We start from the raw sequence: 27,444 nt of genomic DNA on the forward strand, positions 1-27,444 counted from the left end.
TGGGAAAGCGTATATCACAAATTACTGGAGCTCTGCAGCCCCTCAGGAAGAAGCAAAGATGGCGCACGGAGCCAGGTATTTGAGCGAAAGGAGGGGGAGGTGGTGAGAGGTAAGTAAGAAGTCAAAAGAAGCAGAATAAAGCAACACCAGCAGCCAACAAATGGCACTGAGAGAGCCGGCCTGTTAAGGTGTGTGGAATCCAAGCAGCTGGTGTTTCCCGGTCAAGAGATTGTGGCCGCGGGAGGCAGAGGAGGCGGAGTCGGGGCGAAGAAGGGTGGGGATGGGAAAGCGTATAATGTAAATTACCGGTTGTTTTGTCTCTGTCTGGGTGCTCCGTGAAGCTGCTTTCTCGTATCCCATGTTTGCTGGTCTCCGATAGGAGTCCAAGATGGTGGATCTGCACTGCGTTAGCTGGTGGGGGATCTCTGCATGAATCTCTCCTCACTCTCCATTCTCTGTCAGTTTTTCACTCCGTTTGGTGCTTGGTTGAGTTCTTTATCTCTTTATTTGATGTTTTAGGGTTTCAGGATTATTGTATTCTCTCTTCGGCTTAGTTTTTCGGATCTTTGCTGTGGAGGGATGGCGTGATTTTTGCCGGAAGCGGTGAATTATTTTTTTTATTTGTTGCTGAATTCTATTGGCTAGAATATTGTTGAGGATTTTTGCATCAGTGTTCATGAGGGATATTGGTGTGTAATTTTCTTTTTTTATGGTGTCTTTACCTTGTTTTGTTATGAGGGTCATGTGGCTTCATAGAACGAGTTTGGGAGTATTCCTTCCTGTTCTATGGTCTGAAATAGCTTTAGTAGTGGTGGTGTTAACTCATCTCTGAAAGTTTGGTAGACTTCTCCAGTGAAGCCATCCGGGACGGGCCTTTTTTCGTTGGGAGTTTTTTAATCACCTTTTTAATCTCTTCTTTTGTTACAGGTTTATTTAGTTGTTCTACCTCTGTTTGTGTTAGTTTAGGTAGGTAGTAAGTTTCTAGAAATTTGTCCATTTCCTCTAGGTTTACAAATTTGTTAGAGTACAATTTTTCATAGTATTCTGTTATGATTCTTTTAATTTCAGTTGGGTCTGTTGTGATATTTTCCATCTCATTTCTTTTATGGTTTATCTGCTTCCTCTCCTGTTTTTCTTTTGTCAGTTTGGCCAATAGTTCATTAATTTTGTTGATGTTTTCAAAGCTTTTGGTCTTTTTAACTCTTTCAATTTTTTTTCTATTCTCTATTTCATTTAATTCTGCTCTAATTCTTATTATTTCCTTTCCTCTGGTGCTTGAGGGCTTCTTTTGCTGCTCTGTTTCTACCTGTTCCAGTTGTAGCATTAATGTTTTGATTATTGCCCTTTCTTCTTTCTGGATATGTGTATTTATTGCTATAGACTGACCTCTGAGCACGGCTTTTGCTGTGTCCCAAAGGTTCTGGTAGGATGTGTTTTTATTCTCGTTTGATTCTATGAATTTATTTATTCCATCCTTAATTTTTTCTATAACTGAATAGTTTTTGAGCAAGGCGTTGTTCAGTTTTCATATGTTTGATGTTTTTTTTCCTTGCTTTTTCTGTTGTTGATTTCTACTTTTTTAGCTTTATGGTCAGAAAAGATACTTTGTAATATTTTGATGCTTTGGATTTTGTTAAGGCTTGCTTTATGGCCTAATATATGGTATATTCTGGAGAATGTTCCATGTCCATTGGAAAAGAAAGTGTACTTCGCTGCTGTTAGGTGGAGTGTTCGGTGTATGTCTGTGAAATCAAGTTGGCTGATTGTGGCATTTAGCTCTTCCGTGTCTTTGTTTAGCTTCTTTCTGGATGTTCTTTTCTCCCCGAAAATGGTGTGTTGAAGTCTCCTGCTACTATTATGGAGCTGTCTGTCTCTCTTTTCAGTGCTTAGAGTTGGTTTTATGTATTTTGGAGCCCTGTCGTTGGGTGGGTAAATATTTATTATAGTTAGGTCCTCCTGGTATATTGACCTTTCAGTCATTATATAGTGTCTTTCCTTATCGTTCGTGGTGGATTTTACTTTAAAGTCTATTTTGTCTGAGAGTAGTATTGCCATTCCTGCTCATTTTTGAGTGTTGTTTGCTTGATACATTTTTTTCTATCCTTTGAGTTTTAGTTTGTTAGTGTCTTTAAGTTTAAGGTGTGTCTTTTGTAGGCAGCGTATAGACGCATCGTGTTTTTTTAATCCATTCTGCCACTCTTTGTCTCTTTATTGGTGCATTTAGTCCATTTATATTCAGCATAATTATTGATAGGTATGAGTTCAGTGCTGTCATTTTGATGTCTTTTTTTGTGTGTTGTTCACAGTTTCTTTGTTCCACTTAATTTTCTGTGCTGAGTCATTTTTGTTCATGTATTTTCATCTTTTTCATTGTTGTTGATTTTGTGTTTGCTGAGTCTATATCTTTCTACTTTTTTATTTTGATTTGTAGGATTGTTAGTTTCCTTTCTGGTTACCTTGATATTTACCTTTGTTTTTCTATGTTTATACCAGTCTTTTATTTCTTTATATCGCCTTGCCTTCCTTTCCGTGTGCAAAATCTATGTCTACATTTTTTAAGTCCTTTTTTGTTTAAACGTTGTCATCTTTTACATACTGACATCTGGTTTCCTCTTTTCAGTGTTTTAGCTTTGATTTACTTTTGTGACTTCCCTATCTGGGTTGATATCTTGTTGCTCTGTCTTGTGTTCCAGTCTTGGGTTGTTATCTGATGTTACTGATTTTCTAACCGGAGGACTACCTTGAGTATGTCTTGTAATTTTGGTTTGATTTTTGCAAATTCCCTAAACTTCTGTTTATCTGGAAATGCCCTAACTTCGCCAGCATATTTGAGAGACAGTTTTGCTGGCTATGTAATTCTTGACTGGCAGTTTTTTTCCTTCAAGGCTTTATATATGTCATCCCATTGCCTTCTTGCCTGCGTGGTTTCTGCTAAGTAGTCCGAACTTATTAATTCTCCTTTGTAGATGACTTTTCATTTATCGCTAGCCATTCTTAAAATTCTGTCTTTATCTTTGGTTTTGGCAAGTTTAATTATAGTATGTCTTGGTGACTTTTTTTGCGATCTACCTTATGTGGGGTTCTGTGAGCATCTTGTATAGATATCTTGTCATCTTTCACGATATCAGGGATGTTTTCTGCCAATAAATCTTCAACAATTCTCTCTGTATTTTTTGTTAGCCCTTTTGTTCTGGTATTACAGTCACTTATAGGTTATTCTTCTTGATAGAGTCCCACATAATTCTTAGGGTTTTTTCATTTTTTTAATCCTTTTATCTGATTTTTCCTCAAATAAGTTGGTATCAAGTGCTTTATCTTCAATCTCACTAATTCTGACTTCCATTGCCTTGATTTTGTTCCTATGACTTTGTATAGAGGTGTTTAATTCTGAAATTTTATTGTTAATCTTCTAGATTTCTGATTGCTGTCTCTCTATGGATTCTTGCAGCCTGTTAAATTATTCATTATGCTCTTCTCTAATCTTTTTAATTTCCTCTATTGCGTGTTCTACATTTTGCTTAATTGCCTTCCTAATTTGCTCAAGAGTTCTGTATGTTAATCTTTTGTATTCTGCCTTCAGTAATTCCAAGACATTTTTCTCCCCTGGAAAATTTCTAGATTCTTTATTTTGGGAGCTTACTGAAGCCATCATGAATTGCCTCTTTCTGTGATTTGATGTTGACTGCTGTCTTTGAGCCATCAATAAGTTATTATGTTTATTTATTTTATGTTTGGTTAATGTATCCTGGATTCTTGTTTTGTTTTGATATGCCCGAATAGGCTGCTCATATGAGCTAGTTTGATTATTGGCAGCTTTGAAGCTCTAATTTCCTGTCACCAGGTGTTTACGTCTGTTACTAGGTATGTGAGCTCCGGAGTCTGCCCACTCCTCCTGGATGGATTCGGCTCAGGTGCCCAGGTAGATAGCCACCAAGTGTGTGGTGTAGGCTCTCACTTACAGTCCTAGACAGGCATGGGTGATTGATGTAGGCACAGTCATCTGCCTGCAGCAGGGGGACACACTCTGAGCAAGGCAAGGGGCTGACGGCTACTCCCGAGTGTCCAGGAGGAGGGCATGTCCTGTGTTCCCTGGAGCGGGTAGGTGGGTGCGTTTTGCAGCCGGACTATGAGCACCTAATGCTGTTGGGTGTAAGTATTGGGGGGCACCTCTTATTCTTGGGCCCCTATCGCAGGTGGCTAGGTGGCGTGGGTGGAGTCACCAGTCCTCAGGCCTCTAATGTCCGTAGGTGAGTACCCTGCTTAATGGGCAGAGCAGTGTCAAATGTCAAGAACCTGCCACTTCACAGCTGAAACAGTTGAAGTTAGACTTAAGGTATATACCCTGTTGTACTGCTATAATGAGGACCTACGCTGTTGAGATGGGCCCACACAAGTCTGTGCAGGGGGAAAGGCACTCAAAGTCTGTGGATCCCTTATGCTTGTGCCTAGGCAAAGGAGCTGTGCCTACCCTGAGTTCCTAGCTTATGGCAGCCACTAGTTTATTTTTTCGTGTTTGCTAGTTCACTCTCCAAGGCAGGGAGAATGGCTCCGGGCGTGTGATGGATCCTACTTCCGGCCCAGGGGACTTGGCAATTGCTGAAGTTGGTCTGGGACCCAATGCAAAGCAGAGAGCAGGGAAGTAAATGGAGAGAGGTTTTTCCCTAAGGGGGGTGTTTTTGATCCGTGCAGTAAGCTGTACACAGGTACTTATCTTTCACCAGTGAGGGCTGCTTCTCGCTGGTTCTGAGTGGCTGTGAAGACTTTCTTGTGCTGGGCCTCTCCCAGTGTGGAAAACATGCCTCGTGAGTACCATTGCTTGCCTGCCTCACTGCTTACCCACAAGCTCCTCAGGCCTGAAGGGCTCAGGCTCTCGCCAGATCAGGTCTGGCAACTCCTTGCTGCTTCAGAACCGTCTCTCCCGCCCCCTGCCACTCAGTCTGGTTCCTCAACTCCGCCTTTGATGTTCAGGCCTCCCAGGTTGCTATATGTAATCGAATTACTTGTTTTTTCGGGTCTTTTTTGTAAGAGTGTCCACTGGAAGCATCTGACTACTCTGCCATCTTGGCCCTGCCTCTAAATTGGTTTTCTGATACAAATACTGTCTCCTGCAAGTTTACTCTCCTTAAATCAATTTTTTATTTTTATGCTATATCCCTTTTGAAGAATTGGTTGGTCAAACTTGCAGGGGTGCAAGGCAGCTAACATTTTTGGGTGCCTACTCTAGATCCTTTTTTTGCTATTTCTTGTTTAGTCCTCGTAAGTTATATTTGAGACAATTATTGTCCACAATTCACAGAAGTGGAAGGCAAGACTTAGCAAGATTTAGAAATTTATACAGAATCAAATAGTAAAAAGTGGCAGAACCTGAGGTTTCAAACACAAAGCAGTCTTGCTTTAAATGTGTTACATTTTAGAAAGACAACTTTGTTAACTGTGCAAGAAGGATAAGAATGAAGGTAGGATGGGCAGTGGGAAAGTATTGCATTAGTAGAACAAAAAGAAGGCCTGTAAGTAAAATAGAAGCAGTGAGATTGGAAAGAAGGTCAAGAAAGGGTATGGGGAGGGGTAATTGGCATCAGCTGACTTGGAACATAGCACTTGTTTTGTAGCAGAGAAACAATTCTAGAAGGAACTGTGTGAGACATGAGAAACAGAGGCAAAGTCAGGCACCTCAGAGAAATCTTTATGAGCCACCTGCTTAGGTCATCGGTAGTATTAGAGTGTATTTTTAGCTAATTAATATAAAGAAGCATGAATAGAAAACAAAATACTAATAGATAACATAATATATTTAAATAATAGATAAAGATAACATTACTGGATGGTAGGTAACAAATTTCTGATAGAGTAGTATCATTCAGAAGTTTATACATACTATCTGGTTAATTAAGGATATCAGTATATCATTTACATTTATTAGCTTTGTTGTTCTAAATAGGAATTCATAAATCAGTAATATTAACTTTTTCAGACTAATCATGTATTTCTCTTTATAAAGGAATAATTTTTAGGTAATTTATTTTATTCAGTGATTCAGTAATATTTGTGAAACTGTATTGTGTGCCAGCCACAGAGTATATACCAGTGAACAAAAGAGGGAAAAGTCCCTGTACTCATAGGGATTTATTTTGTAGGGATACATGGCAAACGAAATAAGCAGGTAAATGTATGATATATCAAATGGTGATAACTGCAATGAAAGAAACAAAGTAGGGGGTAGTAGGGAGGATAGAGATTGTATGTGGAAGTGAAACATTTAAATTCAGAGAAGACATCACTGAGAAGGTGATATTGCCAAGCTAACAAATGGTTCTAAAACCTGAAGTAGAAGGATATTCCAATTCATAAGATTAAGAATTTTTAAATGCTTCAGTGAATAAAACTCATAAATTCAGGTGCTCTGAAATGATCTATGGGTAGAATTGGTGATAGTTTGAGATGAAACTTCTTCAGGAAAGTCATATTAAAGGGCAGTCTGTGGTTTTTCAGTTATATCATCTTCCCTTCTGAATCTACTAGTATGAATTTGGATTTACAGTTTGATAATGGGGAAGTAAGTTTTAATTTTAACCTTGAATGCATATAAAAAATATAGTAAAGAGGTGTTATTTTTAACCCAAGCAGGCAGTTGCTGATAGATCTATGACTGTCAGATGATGAAGCCTATTCAAGGGAAAATAGACGAATAAGTAGGTCACTTTTCTTTTATTTCTCCTTTTGAGCCTAAACAGTAGGCTGTGCTGAATATAGTAGAGACCATTGTTCTGCTAGTTGGAAGAGCTGAATTCTTGGGAAGGATCTGAATACTAGATGCCCCTAACATCTAGGTTATAATTTATCACAAAAAAATTGACCCCTGCGAGTTTTTAGTAATATGGTCTAGACTTTTAAAGGCCTTACAGAGTTAATAGAAGTTAGATAATAGATAATGGGAGATGCTCAGAATATGATTCTGACATTCATAAATAATCCTGGACAAGTGGGGATAAACAGGAAGTACCTAGGTGAGCAAGTCTACTAGTGTACAACCTCAACCTGAAATCCAGAAAATGCCTTCATTGTTGGTTTTAGTAAGGAGTGAATTTTTCCAGTAGTGAATTTCACTTTAAAGTTATAACCTAGCAATTGTTGAAGTTACCCAACATTAGTATTTTGGGATATGGCATAAAGTATAAACTCAGACTTTTAAGAATGAATCATTCCTTGCCTTTCATAAGGGATATCCTTAATACGAATGTGCTTGATAGGTATTTTTAAATCTTTACTTTTATTTATGTGTTAACTCATATAAGAGAGGTAATAAAGAGCATGGAATGCAGATTTAGCACATTCTTTATGCTAGTTAGAAATACTATAAAAGAATTCAAAACTGATTTGAGTCTGGAAATTATTCCAAAGATTAAAGAAGTCTTGCAATTTATAATTTGAAGTAAATCCATAGTACAGAGGGTACTCTTTGAGGGCTGATTATATTTGGTAGCATACAATAAATAATTTAAAATATTAATTCCGTATATTTGTAGGGTACAGTATAGTTTATAATTGGTGATATAATTTGAGAACCTATGAGCTTGTCAGCAGATTTCTGAAGGAAATAATTCAGAATAACGAATCTGAAATACATGGAGGCTTCAGAAGATGTAATTGGGATAAGCCGTTATGACTCTGGAATAGAAGACATAATCTTGCTGGGACTGGCCAGATTATGGGGAACATGGAGGAACATGAGAAATAGAGAAAATGTGATGGTTATCTGTAACCCCAGGTTTTGAAAAACTGGAGTGTGAGAAAGCTGTATGCTCCCCAGTGCTGGTAGAGAGCCTTTTCTCATGACTTAAGACGCTTTTTATGTCTCTTTGATGAGACAATATGAAATGTGAGGCCCTAAAATAACTCTATAGTAGACTCTGAGGAATGCAGAGAAATGAACTGTTGTTGTCCTTGGGATGCTTATGATGTTATGAGTATTGAGTAAAGCATAAGTTGGTTCTCTGGAATTTGTTTGACTTTAATTTTTAGTTGTTAAACATTATCTGATTGACCACCTCCTTATTTTGAATTATGTATTGGTGTATCTCTTGAGATGTGGGAGCTAAAACACTTCTTCATTTCTCCTGCAATGGAAAGTATATGAATACTCACATCCTCTGCCTTCTTATCCTCTTTTTGGCACTCACCTCCTGGTAAATTGACAGGATACTTCAAAGCTAGTAATAAGAGTAGATGATGATGCTCTTAGAAGTACAATTTAATGGATTCTGGGAATGTCCAAAAATAACTTCTCCTGATCTGTTGATATTATCAGAAATTTCGCCGTTAGTGATTCATCCTAAGTTTCCTGTTAAATTGGGTTATTCCTAGTAAGGCTATTGATTTAATCTCTGTTTAGATAAAATAATATTTTGTACTGGTTTAATAGAAATTAACTGTAGGTTCCTCTTTGATCTAACTGACCCCCCCCATACTTCTTTTTTCTCATGTCCTAATACTTTCCCCCTTGCTCATTCAACTCTAGCCACATTGTCCTCAGTGCTATTTTTTGAATATGATAGGTCCATTTCTGCCTCAAGGTCTTGCTCTTGAGCACTCTCTCCCCCATATCTACATGGCTTGCTTCCGAATTTCATTTAGGTCTTTACTCGGATGAAACTTTCCCAATAAGGCTTTCTCTGATCACCCTACTTAAAACCGTAACCCCAGCCCCTCTGTCCTTGTCTTCTTTCCCAGCTGTATTTTTCTCTATTCATGATCTGAATGCTGTGTTTTTTAATTTGCCTATCTTCACCATAATAATGTGAGCTGTATATGAACAGAGATTTTGTTTTGATCATTGCTCTATTTCCCAGGGCCTAGCATGTAATAGGGGAGTCCCTGGATGACATAATTGGCTAGGCACTCAATTTACTAACTGGAAAGTTGACAGTTCGAACCCACCTAGAGGTGCCTCTGAAGAAAGGCCTGATGACCTGCTTCCAAAAGGTCACAGCCATAAAAACCCTATGGAGCACAGTTCTTCTACTTGGAAACACATGGGGTCGCCATGAGTCGAAAATGATTTGACAGCAAGTAGTTTTGGGTTTTTTTAGAATGTAATAGGTGCTCAGTAAATATTTGTTAAAGGCATAAGTGAATGAATACAAAATCCTGCAGGATTGTGGCATAAAAGCAGTGCCTATTAGAAAGGGGATACCAAATAATTATCCCATTATACAGTTTTTTTTAAGACAGTATTTCCCCAAATATGTTAAATGTTAATGCCTTCCTCCTCTTTAGGAAATACTTGCCTAGGGCCAACTATGAAGGGCTTCTGTTTGCAGGTTTATAACAATTCTGAGCTCTGACAAAACCTATATGTAACATGCATTTAAATAGATCCTAAACTTCTGAATGACTGAAATTTTTACTCTTATTTATTGTGTAAGTTATAAGACCACTAACCTGGGAATCCAGAAGCCCTGGTGGTGCAATGGTTAAGCACTCAGCTGCTAACCGAAAGGTGGACAGTTTGAACCCACCAGCCGTTCTGCGGGAGAAAAGACCTGGCAATCTGTTCTCTTAAAGATTACAGCCTAGGAAACTCTATGAGGCAGTTCTACTCTGTCATGTTGGGTTGACATGAGTTGGAATCGGATCGACAACACACAACAACAACCACAATAACACTGTGGCTATAGATTGTAAACCAATGATAGGATATCTCTTTAATCCTGAGAACACTCATATTACTTACCGGATTATCAAAAACAAAACTCATTTGTCTTTGTGTCCTTAGTACTTGTGTTGCATTTGGTTTATAGTAGATACTTGATAAAGGTTTATTGACTGTTTTGGAAAGTGTTCTAATTGCATTGTTTTTTATTTAGTAACATAGAACCTTTGGTGCTAATTTTTAGGTTCAGAACCCTTAAGACGATTTTATTTGGGTGACTTGAAAATAGGACATTTTCTTTCATTTCTTCTCTAAGCAAAGATTGATTTACTGCTTAGAATGTTAGCACATTGGTAGGCGCTGGGACTACAACAATGGATTGAAAAACAATCACTACTCTGAGGAAGCTCGCATTCTAGGAAGGAAAAACATATGTATAAAAATTATTGTAATATAGTATAGCAGAGGTATATTTAAGGTACTATACTAGCAGAGAGTTTTTGTAAAGAATGTTTGCTGTATTATAAATAAGAGTTCACTAAGGCTGGTAGAAAGGAAGGGGACAAGACATTCTGTTTTGGAAAGGTTAAGAGCTGCTTGACTGGGGCTAGAGCTTACTATGTGAGAAACAGAGTAGAGAGTAGAGACACTAAACCAGAAATAAAAAACAAACCAAACCTGTTGCCATTGAGTCAATTCCGACTCATAATGGCCCTATAGGACAGAGTAGAACTGCCCCAGAGGGTTTCCAAGGAGCGACTGGTGGATTCAAACTGCCGGCTTTTTGGTTAGCAGCTGAGCTCTTAACCACTGCACCATGAGGGCTCCAGGATCACCTCAGGAGCTGTTTAAAAACATCCTTGGAGCCCTATCTCCAGATATTTTGATTCATTCTGTGCTTTTAAAATACTTCCATGTGATGCTGGTGCAAGCATAATTTGGGAACAAGTACCCTAAACTGACATGAATGTTGGAAAGAAAGTTCTGTCTGCTATAGTATGTCTGTACTATAATCCAGTGAGAATGGAGTAGATTCATGTGTAACTTAACAGTATCATCTCCAGCGGAGTACCCTAAGACGTCCATAGAAGAAAATGCTAAACAATAGTAGCTACTCCATAGATGTGTTTTGAGTTTAAGTGAATTTTTAAATCTGAAATAAAACCACAGAGTATACAACTACAACTCTCAGAAATAATGAAGCCATAAGCAAAGTGGCATCTAAACTGACTGATGTGAAGGTGCTGATGGTTGGAGCCAGTATATTTGAGGCCACAGATAGAGGCAGAGATGGTGGCTCAGCTCTGACCTAGCGTGACACCAACTTAGCATAGTTCAGTAGAGTTTACCAATGGTTCATTGTTAATAGTAGGAAAATCTGTACTTTTATTTTCAGGTTGTATAGTTATTTTAGAATGTAAAAAATAGGACCATATTGAGAGGGACATCAAAAACCACCACATACCTTAAAGTAGTTAAGACTTTTAATTCCTGCACTACATTATCATAGTAGATTTTAGAAGGCATGTGGCAATCATATGACTCTTCTGATTAATTGTGTTTATTGATGAAGCTCCAAGATCATGTAGCAGTGAGGTGTATAGAGACTCCTTTCCAGAACTATAAAGAATATATATGTTTTACCCTCGTCTATCTACTCATGTGTTAATTCTTAAGCGTTAAGGCTGCAAACGAAAAGGTCAGCAGTTTGAATCCACCAGCCACTCCTTGGAAACTCTATGGGGGACAGTTCTGCTCTGTTCTGTAGGGTCGCTATGAGTTGGCATCAGCTCGACAGCAATGGTTTTGGGTTTTTTTTTTTGCTTGTTTGTTATGTTGCAGAAACTTTTAAGAGCACATACAGATAATAGACAGTAGGGGCACAGATACTAGACAGATAAAATCAATAGAAAAAAATAAATTAGAAAAAAAGGAAAGCAAAAAATGCAGCTATTTTGCTTAAACCAAAAAGCTGAGTTTAGCTAAGGGAAGCCTGGCTCACTTGCATCATAGACATTTAATTAGTGTTTCTTGAATAAATATGACAGAGACTTAGTGTTGTCTGTAAGTTTAATATACACAGAAAATGACTGGGTGATGGAAGAGACTATCTAATGTAATTTTAGATCCAGGACAAGGGAACTAATAGTTTCCCTATATTCTGCTCTGGTTAGGCTTCTCTACAGAAATCTTGTGTTGAATTTGGGAAGCCACTTTTTAAGAGAAGCACTGACAAGCACATCTAGAAGAAGGCACTTAGAATAGTGACAAATGAGGAAACCATGTCAAATTGGAATCAGTTGAAGGACTAGGGATGTTTGGCCTGGAGACCAGCAAGGATTATGCAAATATTTAGGAGGCTGCCACGTGGAAGAGAGAAGAAGAAACAGCCTTTATTGATCCAGCTAGACAAGTGGGTTGAAGTTAGAAGAAACAGTTTTAGAATCTATAAAAGGAAGATCTTTATCAGTAAAACTCTCCCATTAAACTTTCCTGTCACTGGAAATGTAGGAAAAGCTACATGAGTACCTATAGGTCCATAAAATTTTGACAAGTAGTATATATAATGATCCTTTTGTAGTGAAAATATCCCTTGATGTAGCATATTTACCTTTGATCATGAATCATAATGAGTAAAACTTAATATAAAAATCATTTGGTATTTAGTAGTGTATCTGATGCTCAACTTGTTGCACAGCACCTGTCACCATTCAACATTTTCTCCAACGAAATGGCAAAAAACAGTATTCCTAATCTTAAATTTTGAAGAAAGGTGAAGCCTAACATAGTAAGTATTTGAACGATCAGCTGATTGACCTTGGGCAAGTAGTGTCTTGCCTTAATTACCTACCTCAGGGGATTTTGAGATTAAATGAGCTCTTATGTATAAAGCATTTACAATGTTTGGCCCAGGGAAGTATTCAAAAAACAGTATTAACTAGTTATTATTTACAGTTTTAAGCTACCTAAAGGCATTGTTTGAGAGATTGGTATTCTAATCTAGATGAGTGTTTCATTCCTAATATCTGTGGTCTGTGTTTTACCCACATATCACCAGTTATTCTTCATCCCCAAACTGTCCATGTGCCTCTCATATCACAGCTAAATGTAGTATAAGGCCTCATTCATCTGGCACTGTTCAGGGAAAAAAATTGACAAGTCAAAGTGAAATACCTCCTGATTAACTTCTTAAAATATACACTTTCCTTTTGCCATTTTTATTTTAAAAACATTTTTGTAAAATAATATAGCCCCTCTTTTTTAAAACAAAGATTTAAATACAACTTTAACTTCTTGATAAGTCACTGTTGTGTGTATCTGTAATCAAGTAGTTGTTTTTATTTGTCCTATTTTCCTCTCTTCTGGCAGCTGTATCTTCCCTCCTCCCCCTACCCTTGTGGTTAAGTATTAAACAGCTATCACAGAGAACCTAAACACAGCTCCTTTAGTCCCTCACACAGAACTCAGTTTTAAAATATTTATTAAAAATGTGTTAAAATACAGAGGTATACAAACCTCACAATTGTGTAAGGTAGACTCAGGATTTCTGAGGAGTGGCTGGTGGATTTGAATTGCTGACCTTTTGGTTAGCAGCGGAGCTCTTAAGCACTGCGCCACCAGGGCTCCAATACATACATAAATATATGAATAAATAAATACAATACAAGTAGGTTATAAAAAGGTCATAAAATGCAAAGAGAACAAATAAAAAGTAAACATCCCCTCCCTTTAGTTCCCAGTCTTTCTGCGGAATGATAAATACTATTAAGTTTCCTGTGAATCCTTACAAAAATAAAAATCAAAAACAAAATAATACGCGTAGACCTTCATATATCTAACATGTTGCTGTAGTTAAGTGCCATCAAGTTGATTTTGTCTCATAGTGACCTCGTGACAGAGCAGAACTGCCCCATAGAGTTTCAGAGCCCTGGTGGCACAGTGGTTAAGAGCTCGCCTGTTAACCAAAAGGTCAGCAGTTTGAATCCACCAGCTGCTCCTTCAGAACCCTATGGGGCAGTTCTACTCTGTCCGATAAGGTCGCTATGAGTCGGAATCGACTGAACGGCAACGAGGGGTTTTTTTTGGTTAATCTTTACTGGAGCAGATTGCCAGGTCTTTTTCCCTCAGAGCTGCTGGGTGAGTTCAAACTGCCAACCTTTCGGTTAGCAGCCGAGCACTTAACTGTAGTGCCACCAGGGATCCTATAGCTAACAAACAGTTCATTTTTTTTTTTACTTTCTATCATGGAAAATTTGAAACATGTACAAAAGCAGAAAGAACAGAATAGCAAACCTTTATGTACCCATCCATCACTCAGCTTCAACAATCAACAACTCATAGCCAATCTTACATCCCCTCCCCTTCCTCTTTCTCTTCTCTAATGGATATTTTCAGACATCTTATCATTTTCCCATAAAATTCTTAGCAAGTTTCAATATCTGGTTTCCAAATCCAGGGTGTATTAGACACAGCAAATTAGAAAGTGGTTGGGATAGTATGGTACGAAGATATTTGAAGAAGGTAGGTGTACAGAAACTATGAATGATGTCTTGGTGGAAGAGAGAAACGAATTTGGTTTGGGAAGCCGACTATTCATTATATGTCTTTTGAAATTGACTTTTAAAAAAATTTTTTATATTAAAGAGAAAAACTAGTGTAAAAATAGCCTTCTTACCATCTACAGTAATACAGCATCTACAAGTTCTTATTCTTAATGACTTTTCTTAATTAAATTTCTATTCAAAGGTCAACAGTGCTGATAGTAGATTTCTTCATTGTTCAACCTGACTTTATGTAGAATTAACTTTTTGACGTCTCTAAGCCAGTCAATTGGTAATTAAGAGTTCATTTCTGATGGTAGGAATTATTACAATTTTATTATATATATGCCATATCGAATATATACACATACAAATATATACATACATATGTAATTTTATGTAAATGTGGCCGTACACAATATACTTTTTCATGTGTAGTCTTTTTTTCTTTCCTTTTATTCCTTGTCTCCCAAAGCCATTCATACATCCTTTCTGACATTCCATACACACATATATACACACACACATCCTGACTCCATTACCTGTTGACCATCTGTTTTTTCTCCATGCTTATACACTCACATGTATGTGTGTATATGTTAATCTAGGTTAACCTAAAAACTATGTGAAAGGTGTAAATACTTTAAATGTTAATATATCTTGCTAGATTTCTTTTCAAAAGGCTGAAATAATTCACATTTAGACCTGTGCAGTGTGACAGTACCCTTTTCAGGAGATATTGTTAATCTTTTATATTTTTGCCAAAGTGGTATCTCATTGTTAAATTAATTTTTAATTCTTTGACTTCTAATAAGTTTGAATATTTTTTCATGAGCTTGAGAACTTGGATCTGCTTTTCCTCTGCATGTTAAATAATTTAATTGTTTAGCTTGTTTATGGTTTTTTCCATCATGGGAAACTTTTAACTTAGGATTTTTTTTTTTTTTAATTTCTGGCCTTTATTAAGAATTTCTAGATTACAAGTCTTCTAAATTTTGTTGTACACTATTGTTGTGATTTATTTTTTTTTTACATTGGTCTTTAATCCCCCTGGAGTTTTTTTTTTTAAATATGTAATTAAAATAAAAATCTAAGTTTAACAATAGCATCTTAAAGAATAAAGCACCTAGGAATAAATTTAACTAGGAAGGCGAAAGATGTGTACACAGAAGACAATAAAGCATTACAAAAGAATTTAAAGAAGACCCAGATAAATGGAAGGCTTAATATAGTTAAGATGTCAATACTACCCAAAGCAGTCTATAAATTCAACGCAACCCCCATCAAATTCCAATAACCTTCTTTACAGAAATAAAAAAAAACAATTCTCAAACTTATATGGAAGGACCAGGGACCCTGAATAGCTAAAGCAATATTGAAGAAGAAGAATAAAGTAGAAGGACTCACACTTCCTGATTTCAAAAGATACTATAAAGCGACAGTAATTAAAACTGCCTGGTACTAGTATAATAACAGACATACAGACGAATGGAATAGAATTGAGAGTCCAGAAATAAATCTATACATCTGTGGTCAACTGATTTGCCAGGGTGCTAAGTTCATTCAGTGGGGGAAGGAAGAGTCTCTTCAATAAATGGTGCTGGGAAAATTGGATTTCCACATGCACAAGAATGAATCAGAGTCCATGCTTCACACCATTAACAAAAATCAATTCAAAAATATATCAAGGACCTACATGTGAAAACTAAAACCATAAAATTCTTAGAAGAAAATATAGGTGCATGGCTGCAGGACCTAGCTTTTATCAGTGGATTATCAAACATGACAACAAAAGCACAAGCAGTAAAAGACAAAGTAGATTTAAAAAAAAAAGTTGCCATCCAGTTGATCTCCAATCCATAGCGACGCTATAGGACAGAGTAGAACTGCCCCACTAGGGTTTCCAAGGAGTGACTGGTGGATTCGAACTGCTGACCTTTTGGTTAGCAACCATAGCTCTAAACCACTGCACCACCAGGGCTCCAAATAGATAAATGGAACCTCATAAAAATTAAATACTCCTGTTCATCAAAGGACTTTATCAAAAAAGTGAAAAAACAGCCTACAAATTGGAATTATTTTGGGGGAACCACATAACTGATAAGGGTCTAATATCCAAAATATACTCAAAAATTTCTACAGCTTAAACAAAAAAATGAACAATCCAGTCAAAAAAGGGGCAAAGGACTTGAACAGACTTATCAGCAAAGAGGATATTCAGATGGCCATTAAGCACATGATAAGATGCTCAGTATCATTAGCCATTAGAAAGATGCGAATCAAAACTACAATGAGATACTTTTTCATCCCTGTTGGAATTGCAGTGTCAAAAAAATGGAAAACGATGGATGTTGGTGAGGTTGTGGAGAAACTGGAACCCTCATCCGTTCTAGTGGGAATATAAAATGATATAGCCACTGTGGAAAATAGTTTGGCAGTTCCTCCAAAAGCTAAACATAGAACTACCATATGACTCAACAATCCCAATCCTAGGTGAAGCGAGGGCAGGAATGCAAACACAAACTTGTACACCAATGTTCATTGCAACACCTTTCATAATAGCCAAAAGGTGGCAATAACATAAATGTCCATCAACAGATGAATAGATAAACAAAATGTGGTATATACATACAATGGAATACTAAACCCAAACCAAAGCCACTGCTGTTGAGTAGATTCTAACTGATGGTGACCCTGTAAGACAGAGTAGAACTGACCCACAGGGTTTCTAAGGCTGTAAATATTTACGGAAGCCGACTGCCACATTTTTCTCCTGTGGAGCAGCTGGTGGGTTTGAGCCTTTAGGTTAGCAGCCAAGTGCTTAACCACTGTGCCACCAGGGTTCCTTAATGGAAATACTACTCAGCCATAAAGATAAATGAAGTCCTGATGCATGCCACAACTTGTATGAACCTGGGAAACATCATGCTGAGTGAAATAAGTCAGTTGTTGAAATAAGTTGAAGTAAGTCAGGGGAAGTTTTGCATAGAGGGGATTGAGTTTATGTTAATGGTGGTGGAGTGATTTTGAAAAGAATAGTGACAATGGTTGCACAGCTTGAAAAATGTAATCAATGTCACTAAATTCTACATATAGAAATTGTTGAGATGGCATGTTTTGTTCTGTGTATTTTCATCACAAAGAGATCTACATTTATTTTTTTTCTAAATGGTTACCAGTTTTGTGATAACCATTTACAAAAATAATTTATCCTTTCCTGCTAAATTAAGATTTAACCTTTGACATGTACATTTTCTTATATGTACTGGAATCTGTATTTAAATTCTTTATTCTGTTCTACTCATCTTGTGTGTATATTCCTATGCCAGTCATTTTGATTTGATTACAGTGGCTTTTTCCTATATTCTGGTATCTGGTCAGGGAATTCCACTTTTGCTTTTCTTCTTTTGCACGATTTTGTTGGTAGTTCTTAGGACTGTAAGATCATATATTTTTAAATTCCAAGGTTAAAAAAAAATCCCTTTCATGCTTCTTTTCTCTATAAAGTTATTCATCAGTGTTGGAAAAGTTACTATTATGAATGGAATGTTCTTCCCATTGCTAAACCACAGAACATTTTATTAACTTAAAATGTATTGTGTCATACTGCTCGTTAATAATATCTTTTATTAGTTTTAGTTTTTGCTATTGCTTGAGTTTCTAGATATTTTTTCAGATGATTAGTGAGTTTTTTCTTCTTTCTAATAATTGTTAGTTAATTCATTATTTATTTTATTTGATACCTCATAATGTTTGCTATAACCTTTAAGTCAGTGTTGAATTATAAAGGGGTTAGTAGACTTGCCACTCTAATTCCTAATTTTATTAATATGATTTATTGAATATGTAATAACATTCACCTAGTTAAAATAGTAAAAAAAGTTTCCTATGAACAGCTTCCTTCCCACCCCTGTTCCTAATCTGTCCAGTTCTCACCTGCATATTCAAAGTAATCACTGTTATTAGATAACTTCTATAAATAATTCTGTGTATGCAGAAGCAAATTCTTGACACACATACACGTGTGTGCTGTCTTAGTCATCCAGTGCTGCTTTAACGGAAATACCACAAGTGGATGGCTTTAACAAAGAGAAAATTATTTCCTCACAGTAAAGTAAGCTAAAAGTCCAAATTCAGAACGTCAGCTCCAGGGGAAGACTTTCTCTCTCTGTCAGCCTTCTCATCAATCTTCCCCTGGACTAGGAGCTTCTCCGCACAGGGACCCTGGGTCCAAAGGCCACCCTCTGCTCCTGGCACTTGCTTTCTTAGGTGGTATGAGGTCTGCTACTCTGTGCTTGCTTCCCTTTCCTTTTATCTCTTGTAGGATAAAATATGGTGCATACCACACCCCGAGGAAACTCCCTTTACATTGGATCAGGGACATGACTTTAGTAAGGGTGTCACAATCCCACCCAAATCCTCTTTAACATAAAATTGCAGTCATAAAATGGAGGACAGCCACATAATACTGGGAATTATGGCCCAGCCAAATTGATGCATACATTTTTTGGGGGATGTAATTCAGTCCATGACCTGTGCGAATATATACACACACTTACTGTGTGTGTATACAATCTTGATTTTAATTGAAATGGTTTTAGTGTTTTGCAATTTAAGATAATAGTTGCTATTGTTTTTTTTATTAAAAATGTTTGATTTTTTTCTATTCTTCCTTTCCATGGTTTTCATAAAAAATAGCTGCTGAATTTAATCAAATGCCTTTTCAGCATCTATTGATAAGATACGAATTTTTTTTTGTCCATTTGATATGATCATATGATTTTTTTTCCTGCATTTGTTAATGTAACGGATTATGTTGATTCTTAAAAATGAACCTGTGTTGCTGGACTCTATTGTCTAACATGAGTTTTTTATTTAGAAATTTTACATTTAGGTTCATAAGTGAAATTTGTATATGTTATGTTCCCTGGTTAAGGAGCCCTGGTGGCACGGTGGTTAAAGCGATCGACTGCTAACCAAAAGGTCGGTGCTTTGAAACTACCAGTGACTCTGCAGGAGAAAGATGAGGTGGTCTGCTTCCATAGAGATTTACAGCCTCAGAAACCCTATGGGGTGGCTATGAGTTGGAATCGACTTGACGGCAGTAAGTTTTTGGTATGTTCCCTTGTGGCACAGTGATTAAGCGCTTGGCTACTAACAAAAAGGTCAATGGTTCAAACCCACCAGCTGCTTCAGGAGAGAAAGATGTGGCAATAAGGATTACAGCCTTGGAAACTCTATAGGGTAGTTCTCCTGTAGCCTGTAGGTTCTCTCTGAGTGGAAGCGACTCAATGGCCATGGGTATGTTTTGTGTACTGCCTTTTAATAGGTTTGGGTATTGAGTTTTTCTGGCTTCATAAAATTAATTGGGACATTTCCTGTTTTTCTATGGTTTAATATTATTAGAATTATATTTTATAAAAGGTTAAATAAATCTCTGCTGAAAATCTATCTGGTCTTGATGCCTTTTTCTATAGTATATCTTTAATTACTTTTAGCTCATAGTATTTGGTTCTACTCAAGTTTTTCACTTCTTCTTGGGTCAGTTTTGATAATTTCTATTTTACTGGTTAATCATTCTCCTCTTTTAAACTTTCAGGTGCATTGCTTTAAAGTTATTTTTTCTTGATTTTTTGTTTATACATACGTATGGTTGTATTTCTCTTTTCATTCTGAATCTTTATAGTTTTCACTCTCCCACTCACCCACCACCCTCTTTACTGGACTCTGTCTTTTCAAAGAACCAGTTTTGGGATTTATTTGAATTTTTTTTTGAACTTTTTTATTTTACATTAATTTTAAATATTATCTCTTAGTCTTTTTCTTTCTAACTTATTTCGTTATGTGTGTATTAAGTACTAAATTGTGTTTTAGTATTTTTTTATTTAGTTTGCCTTTTAAAAATATTAAAAGCCTTTAAAGCCACAAATTTCTCTCTAATATAACTTTTGTGGGTCACATGGGCTTTAATTATGAAGAGTGTTTCTCTGTTTTTCATTGTTTCTGTGTCCCTTTTGATTTTCTCTCTGACCCATGGATTATCTAGGAGTATTTCATAATTTATCAGTAGTTATTTTTGTACATTTTCCCTAAATTTTTTTTGGATTTTATCTTTGAAATTACTAAAGCTTTTATCATGACCAAATGTATGATCAGTTTTGATAATGGACAGAAGGATGGCTTTGTTAGAGGGTATTGTCAGAGGATTGCAAGGTATTTTGTATCTTTGTGAAATCACGTTTATTGATAATATAAATAATTAAAGATTTTTTCTTTTTCCTTTTATTAAAGGTGTGTATGTGTGTGTAATTTTTGCCTGCACTCTCTACCCCTCAGTTTAATCTTATGAGCTCCTTTAATGCTGGGACCATATCTTACTCATATTGTGACCTTGTGCCTAGGCTAGGGCAAGTAGATACTTAGTATATTTTAACTGAATTTGAGCAGAGATTTGAAAATGTATATTGACCAGTAATCATTTTATGGTTTGGTGGTGCTGTTTTGTCTAGAAAATGCAATCAAGCATTTTCAGTAGATTTTCTTTGTACTTTACATCTCCTCTTTCAGGACAGGCATTTAAGTCAGCAAGAAAATTAACTACAGTAGGAACTTCATTAAAGATACAATTTTGGATATGCAAATACGAACTATTTCTAACTTTACCCTGTTCATTTCGCATATATTATTAGTCACTTTAGATGCTTTGGTCTGGCTTAATATAATTCAGTGCTGAATGCACACTTTAATGTGAGAGTTTTTGACATCAATATTTTTAACTTTTGTCCAATTTATAACCTTAATTTAACATTATTAGTTGCCTCTATAGATTATAATTTGAAACTGCTAACAAGTTCAGTCAGTATACCTGATCTTTAGCTCCTAAACTGTGAATAGTAGATAACATTTTTTGTTTTGTTTGGTTAAGATCTTTCTGAATTGAAAGGGGTTAAAGTGCCTGAATCTTGAATAAAGCATAAAACGCAAATCAGTAGAAGTACTAGACTCCCTCCGTAAACTTATCCTGTCTTCCATAATCTAAATGCAACATAAGTATTCATATCTTTTTAAAATTGGTAATAATAGCCCCTCACCATTCGATAGCTTGCAGAGTGCCTCATCACCACCTCCATTAAAATGAAAATTTTTTTTTTACCTCTATAGTAGCTCTTTGAAGTAGTTATCCCTTATCCCTGCTTTATAGATTTGTAAATTGAGACTTGGAGAAGTTTTAATTCACTCAAGATTATGCTAGTAGTAAAATAAATAGTGTACTTGAAACTGTACCTCAGAGTTTACCCAAGTTTAAGACCTTTAGCTACAGTCACACTGGAGGTGTCATTTGTCTATAGGATTTTACATAAATACCCAGATGCTATTATCAAAAAGTTATCCGAATGTCACTGCAGTATATATTTCACTGCATGTTTCAGTCTGTTTCCCTAGGGGGTGCCAGGTAACAGATTAAACTTCGGAGGTATGATTTTCATTGCTTCTTCCCAGTGAATAACTTGGAAAGCTATCAGTGGTATTTCGCCATTTAAATTTTGCTTCAAACAAATATTTCTGAACATTACTGACATAATTCAGTAATTTTAAAAACATGATTCGTTAAATTATATAATTAAAATTTTTATTCAGTACATGACTAACATAAATATTTCTAAATTTTTTGTCTTTGTTCAGCAGAATGGTAAATAACGCTGATCATCTCTGGAAAGGTTATTGATTCGCCTCATGTAAAGTATGCTCAGTTCCTTTCCAGTGCTGTAAGTATCTAGTCCTTCTCAATTTTTGTCTTCTTGGTTGTTTTATTAAAATGAAGAAATCATTATGATTATGATCCAGATTTGACAGCAGACTCAAATTTGTAGACTCAAAATAATATTTTAGAAGAAGAATTAAATGTTGTGCCTATTTGACATTAAGGTGAACAAGTATAATCATGATGAGAAATGAATTTTCAAATCTATCAACTTTTTGTTTTACCATTCTGTTTTCAACTTTAAAATCTGACGTTAATTTTCAATTGAACATAAAATTACTCTATTTATTATTTTAAACTACTGAAATAACCTAGAAGGTTGTGGAATAGATGGTTAATTATTCAAGAGAGCTAGTGTTCAATTTCTTGTGATAAATAGAATATTGGAACGTGTTACCTTAATGTTGCTTTTTGTGTGCAAACTCCTTGCACCTTAGCCATTTCCCTTTAACCACGGGGGATAATAAGGTAGTTAAGCCTATTTGCTAATGTAGTTGCTAGCCTTTCTCAGGAGTCAGGCAAAAAAATACAAATTGGGATGGTGGTATTATGTTAAAAATGTTTTTGTGCTGGAATATGAACTACAACCACCAGTTCATATTAAATAGACCTCTGAATAAAAGTATTCCGGGAATTTCAGATATTAGAGAAGATAAAGTATCTATTAGCTCATTAAGCATATCTTTAAAGTCTAATGCAGAGTGCCTTTAGCATAAGTATTTTCTAAAATTTGGTACAGTCTAGGTTTTGATTAAATTCCTTCCATTTGGGTTGACAGTTCCATAATCCAGTAAGTAGACATTAGGATAAGTTTTTCTTATTTAGGTTTTTCCATTAAAGTTTTTCTTTCCCTCTCATTGACTCTGATCCAGTGAAGTCTCTGGAATAGACCCAGAAAATGTGAACTGTATATAGCCTTAGTTTTCCTTTTCCTATGTATTTACGAATGGCTTTTCCAATAGCCATAAGCCTGTGAGCAGTGTGAGATCGGGAATTTTTGCCTGATTTGTTCCTTTTGAATGTTATGTGCCTTGTACAGGGTCTGGCATGTAGTAGGTACTCATTAAATATTAGTTGAATAGTTTTTTTTTTTCCCTAAATGGTCTCCAGTCTCTGACTCCAATTCTAACTTACATTTCCCTTTATAAACTTGCATGTTTTTACTTGGATTTTTTGTTCGCATAGGTGCATAAGGTGGCTACCAATGTACAGTTAAAAAGAAACCTCAATTTTAGTTGTTATTGACACATATTAGAACATAATCCTACTCTTCTTAAAGTTCTTTTGTTATGAAAAGAACATTTTTATACCATAATCTACAATTATAGCCTCTATTTTATGTGTTAGTTCTCCTGCTGACTTGAACTATAGAATCGTTTTCACCACACTATCAAGCTCAATCCCCATTAAATCTTCATTTCTTATTTAATCTGGCCTCTTGTCATTGTCTTCCTTGAAGACTGCCAATCCTTTGATAGTACTGATAATTGAGAAAGAGAGCAGTGTGCTATAAATAGTAATAAGGGGCAGAGTACACCTTTAGTTGATGAATATTGTGATTGATTCCAGGCTGTATTAGATTAGCATGCAGTCAATACCACGTATGCAAAGTGAAACTAAGTTATTTTGCCTAGTTACTGTAGATAAAAAGATAAAGACATCGGAATCAAGTTGAAGAAGAAGCTTTGTTATTCAGTAAAATCTTATTAACTGTTGATGCTTTACAAGTAATGTAATAATGTCCTTTTTGCCCATGTGATTTCAAGGTTAATCATTTGTGAATATATTAACCTTCTTTGCTTCACAAGTTTGTGGAATTGGGTTTAAGAAAGTATGCTTAGATCCCATGCCTTATCCAAGAAAGATGTACGTACATATTCAAGAAGTGATAACATTTGTGGTATGCTAGGTTTACTAAAGACAGTCTCATAGTATGATTTTTTAATTTCTGAATGTAATTGTTCTTTTATGCTTTAAACATTGCCTGTGTTACTGCAGTGTAGAGATTCTTTTCACACAATTTTCAATTATTGTTGGCCTGAGTTTGCATTCAGATCGGTAATTTAAAGTGATAGATGTTCTTTACCCTGTGAACAATCCCTGTGCTACGTAAGAAAATTAGTTCCATTCTTGCTTACGTGTTATCTTTTTTTGTTATAAAAGAATGACTGGTATCATGGACTTAGATGACCTTTGTAGGTCATTTACTGCCATAATTCCATGAGTATGTGCTTGAACTAGGTAAATTGTCAAAAATAAAATTTGGAAATGACAGAATGAATGCCTTTGTTTATGTTAATGACATTGGCATATTATTCTGTATATTCAAGAGTGCTTCTAATCCTGGCTTTTCCTCAATAAAATATTGTATTTCTAGTGTCACATACATGATTTGGTCCTCCTTGTTATATCCTTATCATTCTCCTCTATAGTGATCACATATTCCTTTCAAACAATTGTGGATCTTATTGCTTTAGATATTATATCTTTGTACTAGGGGCCTCTGTTGGTGTAGACATCTAATTTTAATGAGGATAAGCATAAAGGGAAATTTATTCTTTCATGTAACAAAACAGCAGGATGGGCAAGGATGTAGCAGGGGCTGAGGAATTCCTGAAGGAAGGGATTCTGAGATCCTTCATCCAGCCATTTTTATACCCCAAAGTCTGCATGACACGCTACACGGACAAGTATTAGGCCTCAGAGGGTAGGGGGTGGTCATGCCTTCTCCCTTTCTGACGCCTGTTGCGAAGGTGATGAGTTGGGTACTCTTAACTTATCTGTATATGTTTAAGTGTTGCCTGGCTGTTGTATAAAACAAAAGTCCTTTGACTGTTCAGGAAATTTTGAGAAACCAAAGACAAAAGGCCAAACCAAGTTTGTTGTCCCACAAATACTGATAGTCATGATGTTCTTTTTAAGTTGTTTCTTATATGTAAAGTTTTTTATTTTTCTTTTTTGCCTTCACTAATTATTCTTTCATTTTCCTTGATAAAAAGCCACTTAAAAGTTATGAATGGATTAAAAGCCAGTTTAAGTTATAAATGTCATTGTGAGAAAATATAAAATAAGATCTATGTTTATTTTGGACATTAAATATAAATCCTTGAAAACCCCCTCAATCTTGTTAAAAAATTTAATTTTGCTCTATCCCTGGAATTTGCTCAATGCTCTAACTCTAAATGAAGTATTTTTATTGTATTTTGATATTGTACTTAAAGTAAAACTAAAATGTGGTTATTTACAGAGCATTGGTACTTAATTTTGTTGCCATGAGTTGATACCCACAGCGGAACAAATTGTCTCAGTCTTTTGAATAGTCATTATTTAAAAGGGCAGTATTTCTTTTTAGGCCTTGCAATGTTTGTTCACATCACTTGTCCATTTTCTAATTGGGTTGTTTGTATTTTATTGTTAAGTTTTGAGAGTTCTTTAAATATTCTAGGTAATAGTCCTATTTCAGAGATATGATCTGCAATTTTTAAAAAAAATTTATTGTTTTAGGTGAAGTTTATAATGCAGATTAGTTTTTCATTCAAAAAAAGAAAATTATAAAGAAATTGTTTTGTGACATTGGTTGCAATCCCTGCAATGTGTCAGCACTATCCCCCTTTCCCTTTCCAGTCTGGGTTCTCCGTGTCCCTTCATCCAGTTTTCCTGCCCCGTCCTGCCTTTCCGTCTTTGCTTTTGGGCAAATGTTGCCTATCTGGTTTCATATACTTGATTGAACTGCAAAGCACATTGCTCACGTGTGTTATTGTTTTATAGACCTGTCTAATCTTTGGCTGAAAGGTGGACTTCGGGAGTGGCTTCAGTTCTGAGTCAGCAGGCTGTCTGGGAGCCATAGTCACAACGGTTCTGCCAGTCTTTGTCAGACCAATAAGTCTGCTCTTTTGTATGTGTGTGAATTTAAATTTTATTCTACATTTTTCTCCCGCTCTGTCCAGGACCCTCTATTGCGACCCCTGTCAGAGCTGTCAGTGGTGGTAACTGGCCACCATCTAGTTCTTCTGGGCTCAGGCTGGTGTAAGCTGTGGTTCAGGTGGTGGGTTGCAAATATTTTTGTGATTGTCAGAGTTCTTTTGACATTCATTAAGTACTTTTAGAAAATGTTTCTAATGTTTTACTTTTTTAAAAAATCCTTTCACTGTCTTAGCCAAAATTCAGGTTATGTTTTCATTTCTTAGGGATAGGATTGACATTGAATGTGATAAGCAAAAGAAAAATTTATTGACTTTTACTTATCATATTCTTTAACTGCTGTATTGGAGAGTCAGTTTCTAAAACAATTGTTTTCATGCCTCAAGAGAGTAATTTACCTTATGAGTATAGGAGAGCAGTCCCGAAACTTTTTGTAATTTTCTTTCCTGTTTTAATCAGAAAAATTAGAAGGTTCATTGTAGCCCTTAGAACCATATTAAATGCAATGAGTTTTGCATCCATCAAGTGCTTTTTCTCTGTTAATATTTGGTATTTTAGCAAAGGCTATTTAATTCTTAAGCCATGCCACAATGAGATCTAGGATATAAGAGCTTTTAAAAGACCCATGAGATCTCTTTATATAACTATTCATTTTTCTATTTTATACCACTGGTAAAAGTTAATTAAATTAATCCTCAATAGATTAAGGAATATTTACTTATTAACATTTCTGTGTATACTTAATTTCATTTATTCATAAATTACACCCTGCCTATTTTTTAAAGGATTTATAAGACAAAATAACAAATGGAACAGAATAGGGAATCCAAAAGTAAATCTGTATTTTTATGAAGGTTTTATATATGGTCAAGGTGACATTACAGATCGGAGGGCAAGAGATATATTATGCAATAAATTTATTTTGAATAATTAGCTGTACATTTTGGAGAAAATAAAGCTGAAAACCTTTTCCCCCTCATTAACTCACTGCTGTCAAGTCAATTCCGACACTTAGTGACCCGGTAGACAGGGTAGAACTGCCCCATAGGGTTTCCAAGGAGCAGCCGATGGATTCGAACTGCCATCTTTTTGGTTTGCAGCCGTAGCTCTCACCCTCATTAATTAAATATAAATTGTGGTTGGAGCAAAGATTTTAAATGTAAAAAACTATTACTGGAACCTCTAGTCCATCAGTAGTTAGAGTGGTTTTATGTAGGTGATTTTAAATGGAGACCTAAAAGAGTACAATAGTCTTATGTTTCAACTCATAGGATTCCAAAAAAATCCTACTATATACTGGAAAGCAGAATGAGGTATGCTTTTAGAAGCTATAAGATCTAGGCTTAAATACTTTTTCTACTTGTTACTCAGACTTTCTGCAAAATCTAAACTGTTGTGAGCCTCAGGTTCTTCAACAATCCATCTAAGTTAAAATAAAATGACTAATAATTTCTACGACAGAGGGTTGTTGTGAGGATTACATGAGACTACGTTATTGGAACTCTTACACAATGGTTGGCTAGAAGTGAATGTTCAATAAATTTTTTATTAATTATTTCTTTTTTTTTTTT

General features: G+C 35.8%; 1 protein-coding gene across 8 annotated transcripts in view; it reads left to right on the forward strand.

The window, feature by feature from the left end:
* HMBOX1 (homeobox containing 1) overlaps window positions 1-27,444 on the forward strand; it is a 324,458-nt gene that overhangs the window by 143,349 nt on the left and 153,665 nt on the right. For 6 of the 8 annotated variants that reach the window (XM_023736737.1, XM_004382194.2, XM_012557228.2 and 3 more), the window contains exon 2: window positions 21,877-21,956. In XM_023736737.1, the coding sequence (XP_023592505.1) occupies window positions 21,934-21,956 (23 nt within the window). In that variant the 5' untranslated portion in view covers window positions 21,877-21,933. Of the gene's footprint in view, window positions 1-5,997; window positions 6,690-21,873; window positions 21,957-27,444 lie in introns of those variants that run through there. The other 2 variants (XM_023736739.1, XM_023736738.1) reach the window with 2 other exon arrangements.

This window comes from Trichechus manatus, unplaced genomic scaffold (assembly GCF_000243295.1).
Source record: "Trichechus manatus latirostris isolate Lorelei unplaced genomic scaffold, TriManLat1.0 scaffold00091, whole genome shotgun sequence".
NCBI lineage: Eukaryota > Metazoa > Chordata > Mammalia > Sirenia > Trichechidae > Trichechus > Trichechus manatus.